This window comes from Coregonus lavaretus (assembly GCF_964263955.1).
Source record: "Coregonus lavaretus genome assembly, contig: HAP1_SCAFFOLD_434, whole genome shotgun sequence".
NCBI lineage: Eukaryota > Metazoa > Chordata > Actinopteri > Salmoniformes > Salmonidae > Coregonus > Coregonus lavaretus.
Window position 1 is genome coordinate 302501 of NW_028163652.1, and position 9649 is coordinate 312149.

Consider the following 9649-nt stretch of genomic DNA (forward strand, 5'->3'; position numbering starts at 1 on the left):
GTATGTGTGTGTGTGTGTGTGTGTGTGTGTGTGTGTGTGTGTGTGTGTGTGTTTGTGTGTGTGTGTGTGTGTGTGTGTGTGTGTGTGAGTTCAGGTGTATCCCTCAATGACTGTCTGTGCTTCTGCTTACCGCTACAGTGTGGAACATGGTGGAGAGAACACAATGAAACCTGGACTTAGAAAATGTGAGTGTTGACTGCTGTGAAGAATATGACTAAGAATAAGTCTTAATTCAAGTGAAGTCAAAGTCAAAGACCACCATCATTACTTACTTGGTCATATTAAATATCAGCTGTAGTTCTACAGAAGCACAAATCAGGGTCACCAAAGTTTACAAAGAGTTGCTTTGACAATGTGTGTGTCTGTGTGTGTCCAGTGTGTGTGTGTGTGTGTTCAGGATGTGTTCGTGTTACTTTTGTGTGTTCATGCATGAAGGTGTGTGTGTGTTCAGGGTGTGTGTGTCCAGGGTGTTTGTGTGTGTGTGTTCAGGATGTGTGTGTGTGTGTGTGTTCAGGATGTGTGTGTGTTTGTGTGTGTGTGTTCAGGATGTGTGTGTGTGTGTGTGTTCAGGATGTGTGTGTGTTTGTGTGTGTGTGTTCAGGATGTGTGTGTGTGTGTTCAGGATGTGTGTGTGTTTGTGTGTGTGTGTTCAGGATGTGTGTGTGTTTGTGAATGTGTGTTCAGGATGTGTGTGTGTGTGTGTGTGTGTGTGTGTGTGTGTGTTCAGTGTGTGTGTGTGTGTGTGTGTGTGTGTGTGTGTGTGTGTGTTCAGGATGTGTGTGTGTGTGTGTGTGTGTTCAGGATGTGTGTGTGTTTGTGTGTGTGTGTTCAGGATGTGTGTGTGTGTGTGTGTGTGTGTGTGTGTGTGTGTGTGTGTGTGTGTGTGTGTGTGTGTGTTCAAGATGATGATGATTTCTAATATTGTGTCTGGTTTCATCCATCAGATGTCTGTGATCTCACACTGGACCTAAACACAGTAAACAGATTCCTCTCTCTGTCTGAGGAGAACAGAAAGGTGACATGTAGAACAGAGGAGCAGCCGTATCCTGATCACCCAGAGAGATTTGAGGACTATGGACAGGTGCTGTGTAGAGAGGGTCTGACTGGGCACTGTTACTGGGAGGTAGAGTGGAGTGGGGAGGCTGTTATAGGAGTGGCATATAAAGGAATCAGCAGGAGAGGAGGGGGTAGTGACTGTGTGATTGGATGGAATGACAAGTCCTGGAGTCTGTTCTGCTCTGACAACAGTTACTCTGCCAGGCACAATAATAAGTCCACTACCATAGACGTCCGCCCCTCCAGCCCCGACAGAGTAGGAGTGTATCTGGACTGGCCAGCCGGCACTCTGTCCTTCTACAGAGTCTCCTCTGACACACTGACCCACCTGAACACATTCCACTCCACATTCACTGAGCCCCTCTATCCAGGGTTTAGGGTTTGGTATGATGGCGCCTCAGTGTCCCTGTAAATAATAACCATGGTAACACTGACACACACACACACACTGGACACACACACACTGGACACACACACACACATACTGGACACACACACACTGGACACTGTACACACACACACACTAGACACACACAAACACACACACACACACACACTGGAAACACACACACACTGACACACTGGACACACACACACACTGGACACACACACACACTGGACACACACACACACACACACACACTGGACACAAACACACACACATACTGAACACACACACACACTGGACACACACACTGACACACACTGGACACACAAACACACTTGATACACACACACTGTACACAAACACACACACTGAACAAACACACTGAACACACACACACACACTGACACACACACACACTGGACACACACACACACTGGACACACACACACACACTGGACACACACACTGGACACACACACACACAAACACACACACACAGGACACACATACATTGATCACACACACACTGGACACACACTGGACAAACACATCCACACACTGGACACTGGACACACACACACTCTGGACACACACACACACTACACACACACACACTGGACACACACACACTGGACACACACACACACACAGAGGACACACACACACACTGGACACACACACACTGGACACACACACTGGACAAACACACACAAACACATACACACACAGGACACACACACACTGGACACACACACACACACTGGACACACACACTCACACACACTGGACACACACACTCACACACAGGAAACACACACAGGACACACACACACACTGGACATACACACACACACACAGGGCACACACACACACTGGACACACACACACTCACACACACTGGACACACACACACACAGGACACACACACACAGGACACACACACACTGGACACACACACACACACACACACACACACACACTGAACACACACACACACACACACACTGGACACACACAAACACACACACACACACTGGACACACACACTGGACACACACACATATGCTGGACACACACACACTCACACTGGACCCACACACATACACACTGGACACACACACACTGGACACACACACTGGACACACACACATACGCTGGACACACACACACACACACTCACACTGGACCCACACACACTGGACACACACACACTTGACACACACACACACAGGACACAAACACACACACACACACACACACACACACACACTGGACACACACACACCTGACACACACACACAGGACACACACACACACACACTGGACACACACACACCTGACACACACACACACAGGACACACACACACACACACACACACTCACACACACTGGACACACACACACACACTGGACACACACACTCACACACACTGGACACATACTGGACACACACACAGACACTGGACACACACACATACACACTTACACACACACTCACACACACAGGACACACACACACTGAACACGCACACACTGGACACAAATACATACGCTGGATACACACATTCACTGGACACACACACACACACACACACACTCACACTGGACACACACACACATACACACAGGACACACACACCTGACACACACACAAACAGGACACACACACTGGACACACACACACACTGGACACACACACACACTTGACACACACACACACTGGACACACACACACATACACACTGGACACACACACACACTGAACACACACACGCTGAACACACACACACACACACACACTCACACTGGACACACACACACATACACACAGGACACACATACCTGACACACACACACACACTGGACACACACACACACTGGACACACACACACATACACACTCGACACACACACCTGACACACACACACACAGGACACACAAACTGGACACACACACACACACACTGAACACACACACTGGATACACAAACACAATGGACACACACACACTGAACACACTCATGCTGAACACACACACACACACACACTGGACACACACACACTAAACATACACGCTGGATACACACACACACTGAACACACACACACTGAACACACACACGCTGGACACACACACACACAAACACACTGAACACACACACACACACACACACACTGGACACACACACACTGGACACACACACACACTGGACACACACACACTGGACACACACACACACTGGACACACATACACACACACTGGATTCACACACACACACACACACACACTGGACACACACATCCATACACATTGGACACACACACACTGAACACACACACACACTGGACACACACACACACACTGGACAAAAACACACAAACACACACACACACTGGAAACACACACACTCACACACTGGAAACACACACACTCACACACTGAACACACACACACACACACTGACACTGAACACACACACATACTGGACACACACACATTGAACACACACACACACAGGACACACACACACACACTGGACAAACACACACTGGACACACACACACACACACACACACACACACACACACACACACTGGACACACATACATACACTGGACACACATACATACACTGGACACACACACACACTGGACACACACACTGAACACAACCAGCCCTGCCATTTCTACCTGTCCTGATCTAGTGTTTCACCCCTGACCTCCTCACACCGTCTCACTGTCCATGTCTGCTTTTAGCTCCCACCTCTACTTCACTGTGTTATAATGGACCTTATGCTTGTTATTTCACCTCTGTAACCAGTTATCAAACATACTGACCTTTCTGACCCTATCCCATGGCCCTACTTTCTAGAAATGAACATTTAAATTCCTCTATGAGTTTTGTTTTGTGTCCATTTACTTATCTATGTATTTGTTGTATATTGGGGTTGTGCCGCAGAGCATCATGGGGGTTTGTATGTGTTGAGATGATCACGTTCCAGATAAATGGTTGAACTGATTCCTGTCTCCTGTCTCATCATTATTGAATTGTTGTACAGACGTGGTTATGAAACCCACGAGACATAACAAAAGATTGGTGATGAGTTAGTCTGAGTCTACAGGAACTATCTGTCTGGAAGAAGTGGGTTTTTACAACTGTTTAAAACTGTTATTTTCTGGGGTCCAGTCTAGGCTAATGTTAGCACAGTGTATTGCTAGCAGAGGCAAGTGCATAGTCGAGCTAGCTAAGAAAGAGAGTTAACCAGTGGTTTAAAGTACTTAAGTAAAAATACTTTAAAGTACTACTTAAGTAGTTTTTTGGGGTATCTGTACTTGACTTTATTATTTATATTTTTGACTACTTTTACTTCACTACATTCCTAAAGAAAATAATGTACTTTTTACTCCATACATTTTCCCTGACACCCAAAAGTACTCGTTACATTTTGAATGCTTAGCAGGACAGAAAATGGTCCAATTCACGCACTTATCAAGAGAACATCCCTACTGCCTCTGATCTGGCAGACTCACTAAACACAAATGCTTTGTTTGTAAATTGTCTGAGTGTTGGTGTGTGCCTCTGGCTGAACGTACATTTTAAAAACAAGAAAATTATCTGGTTTGCTTTATGTAAGGAATTTGAAATGATTTATACTTGTACTTTTACTTTTGACACTTTAGTATATTATTAGTATATTGTTAGTATATTGTCAGGTTTGACAGCAGCTGAAAATATGTTGTCAACCACCACACCTCATTGGATCAGCACTTTTATAGATACAGTTGAAGTCGGAAGTTTACATACACCTTAGCCAAATACATTTAAACTCAGTTTATCACAATTCCTGACAATTCCTGACATTTAGAAATTCCCTGTCTTAGGTCAGTTAGGATCACCACTGTATTTTAAGAATGTGAAATGTCAGAATAATAGTAGAGAGAATGATTTATTTCAGCTTTTATTTCTTTCATCACATTCCCAGTGGGTCAGAAGTTTACATACAATCAATCAATCAATCAATTTTATTTTATATAGCCCTTCTTACATCAGCTAATATCTCGAAGTGCTGTACAGAAACCCAGCCTAAAACCCCAAACAGCTAGTAATGCAGGTGTAGAAGCACGTACACTCAATTAGTATTTGGTAGCATTTCCTTTAAATTGTTTAACTTGGGTCAAACGTTTCGGGTAGCCTTCCACAAGCTTCCCACAATAAGTTGGGTGAATTTTGGCCCATTCCTCCTGACAGAGCTGGTGTAACTGAGTCAGGTTTGTAGGCCTCCTTGCTCGCACACGCTTTTTCAGTTCCGCCGACACATTTTCTATAGGATTGAGGTCAGGGCTTTGTGATGGCCACTCCAATACCTTGACTTTGTTGTCCTTAAGCCATTTTGCCACAACTTTGGAAGTATGCTTGGGGTCATTGTCCATTTGGAAGACCCATTTGCGACCAAGCTTTAACTTCCTGACTGATGTCTTGAGATGTTGCTTCATTATATCCACATAATTTTCCTTCCTCTTGATGCCATCTATTTTGTGAAGTGCACCAGTCCCTCCTGCAGCAAAGCACCCCCACAGCATGATGCTGCCACCCCTGTTCTTCACGGTTGGGATGGTGTTCTTCGGCTTGCAAGCGTTCCCCTTTTTCCTCCAAACATAACGATGGTCATTATGGCCAAACAGTTCTATTTTGTTTTATCAGACTAGAGGACATTTCTCCAAAAAGTATGATCTTTGTCCCCATGTGCAGTTGCAAACCGTAGTCTGGCTTTTTTATGGAGGTTTTGGAGCAGTGGCTTCTCCTTGCTGAGCGGCCTTTCAGGTTATGTCGATATAGGACTCGTTTTACTGTGGATATAGATACTTTTGTACCTGTTTACTCCAGCATCTTCACAAGGTCCTTTGCTGTTGTTCTGGGCTTGATTTGCACTTTTTGCACCAAAGTACGTTCATCTCTAGGAGACAGAACGCGTCTCCTTCCTGAGCGGTATGATGGCTGCGTGGTCCCATGGTGTTTATACTTGCGCACTATTGTTTGTACAGATGAACGTGGTACCTTCAGGCGTTTGGAAATTGCTCCCAAGGATGAACCAGACTTGTGGAGGTCTACAATTATTTTTCTGAGGTCTTGGCTGATTATTTGTTTTGATTTCCCCATGATGTCAAACAAAGAGGCACTGAGTTTGAAGGTAGGCCTTGAAATACATCCACAGGGACAACTCCAATTGACTCAAACTACGTCAATTAGCCTATCAGAAGCTTCTAAAGCCATGACATAATTTTCTGGAATTTTCCAAGCTGTTTAAAGGCACAGTCAACTTAGTGTATGTAAACTTCTGACCCACTGGAATTGTGATGCAGTGAATTTTAAGTGAAATAATCTGTCTGTAAACAATGACTTGTGTCATAAACAAAGTATATGTCCTAACCGACTTGCCAAAACTATAGTATATTAACAAGAAATGTGTGGAGTGGTTGAAAAATGAGTTTAAATGACTGCAACCTAAGTGTATATAAACTTCTGACTTCAACAGTAGATATAGATGTATATATATATATATATATATATATATATATATATATATATATATATATATATATATATATATATATACCATCACCCAGCAGGGTTAGGGTTAGGACAACTATCTATAATATAGATATAGATGGATGTACAGTGGGGAGAACAAGTATTTGATACACTGCCGATTTTGCAGGTTTTCCTACTTACAAAGCATGTAGAGGTCTTTTGCATGACATAAGTATTTGATACATCAGAAAAGCAGAACTTAATATTTGGTACAGAAACCTTTGTTTGCAATTACAGAGATCATACGTTTCCTGTAGGTCTTGACCAGGTTTGCACACACTGCAGCAGGGATTTTGGCCCACTCCTCCATACAGACCTTCTCTAGATCCTTCAGGTTTCGGGGCTTTCGCTGGGCAATACGGACTTTCAGCTCCCTCCAAAGATGTTCTATTGGGTTCAGGACTGGAGACTGGCTAGGCCACTCCAGGACCTTGAGATGCTTCTTACAGAGCCACTCCTTAGTTGCCCTGGCTGTGTGTTTGGGGTTGTTGTCATGCTGGAATACCCAGCCACGACCCATCTTCAATGCTCTTACTGAGGGAAGGAGGTTGTTGGCCAAGATCTCGCGATACATGGCCCCATCCATCCTCCCCTCAATACGGTGCAGTCGTCCTGTCCCCTTTGCAGAAAAGTATCCCCAAAGAATGATGTTTCCACCTCCATGCTTCACGGTTGGGATGGTGTTCTTGGGGTTGTACTCATCCTTCTTCCTCCAAACTCGGCGAGTGTTTAGACCAAAAAGCTCTATTTTTGTCTCATCAGACCACATGACCTTCTCCCATTCCTCCTCTGGATCATCCAGATGGTCATTGGCAAACGTCAGATGGGCCTGGACATGCGTTGGCTTGAGCAGGGGGACCTTGCGTGTGCTGCAGAATTTTAATCCATGACGGCATAGTGTGTTACTAATGGTTTTCTTTGAGACTGTGGTCCCAGCTCTCTTCAGGTCATTGACCAGGTCCTGCCGTGTAGTTCTGGGCTGATCCCTCACCTTCCTCATGATCATTGATGCCCCACGAGGTGAGATCTTGCATGGAGCCCCAGACCGAGGGTGATTGACCGTCATCTTGAACTTCTTCCATTTTCTAATAATTGCGCCAACAGTTGTTGCCTTCTCACCAAGCTGCTTGTCTATTTTCCTGTAGCCCATCCCAGCCTTGTGCAGGTCTACAATTTTATCCCTGATGTCCTTACACAACTCTCTGGTCTTGGCCATTGTGGAGAGGTTGGAGTCTGTTTGATTGAGTGTGTGGACAGGTGTCTTTTATACAGGTAATGAGTTCAAACAGGTGAAGTTAATACAGGTAATGAGTGGAGAACAGGAGGGCTTCTTAAAGAAAAACTAACAGGTCTGTGAGAGCCGGAATTCTTACTGGTTGGTAGGTGATCAAATACTTATGTCATGCAATAAAATGCAAATGAATTACTTAAAATCATGCAATGTGATTTTCTGGATTTTTGTTTTAGATTCCGTCTCTCTCAGTTGAAGTGTACCTATGATAAAAATTACAGACCTCTACATGCTTTGTAAGTAGGAAAACCTGCAAAATCGGCAGTGTATCAAATACTTGTTCTCCCCACTGTATATATACCATCACCCAACAGGGTTAGGGTTAGGACAACTGTCTATAATATAGACCCCTATCTGTTAATGTGCATGAACACAAACACACATTTCTAAAGTAACACGAATGCGCCACACACACACACACACACACACACACACACACACACACACACACACACACACACACACACACACACACACACACACATTGTCAAAGCAACTCTTTCTGAACTTTGGTGTCCCTGATTTCTGCTTCTGTAGATCTACAGCTGATATTTAATATGACCAAGTAAGTAATGATGGTGGTATTTGACATTTTCTCAGTCCAGGTTTCATTGTATTCTCTCCACCATGTTCCACACTGTAGCGGTAAGCAGAAGAACAGACAGTCATTGAGGGATACACCTGAACTCACACACACACACACACACACACACACACACACACACACACACACACACACACACACACACACACACACACACACACGGTCAGCATATAACTTAGTCCAAGTGGTGGTCAGAATGTTTGTCTTAACTAGCCTGATAACTCCAACATGTCTGATATGAACATTGACATAAATCCTCTACATACTTGAGTTTCTCCAGTCTGCAGTGTGGATCCTCCAGTCCAGCAGAGAGCAGTCTGACTCCTGAGTCTCCTGGGTGATTGTAGCTCAGGTCCAGCTCTCTCAGGTGTGAGGGGTTTGACTTCAGAGCTGAGACCAGAGAAGCACAGCCTTCCTCTGTGACTAGACAGCCTGACAGCCTGCAAAGAGTCAAATCATATTAAAACCACACTGCTATTCTTAGGTGGTGAAACTAGAGTGGCAGTGTATTTTATATAACATAAATAATGATAAATAGACTTGAAACTTGTATCTCATTATGGTGTATGGTGAAATAAGTATAGCCAGTTATAATTGTAATGGCTTAGCTGATAATAACAAAAGAAGAACATTATTTACATGGCTCAAAGAGAAGGAATATAATATCTATTGTATACAGGAAACTCATTCAACAATTCGAGATGAAGTAGCGTGGAAAA

The 9649-nt window shown here is 44.3% G+C and overlaps 1 protein-coding gene across 1 annotated transcript in view; it reads right to left on the reverse strand.

Annotated features, from left to right (window-relative positions):
- LOC311117914 (stonustoxin subunit beta-like) overlaps positions 1-7737 on the reverse strand; it is a gene marked incomplete at its 5' end in the record, with an annotated part of 9046 nt that extends 1309 nt beyond the window's left edge. Inside the window, one exon of the mRNA XM_084192811.1 lies at positions 7734-7737. Within this exon, the coding sequence (XP_084048937.1) occupies positions 7734-7737 (4 nt within the window). The remainder of the gene's footprint in view (positions 1-7733) is intronic.
- Positions 7738-9649: the final 1912 nt, after the last annotated feature.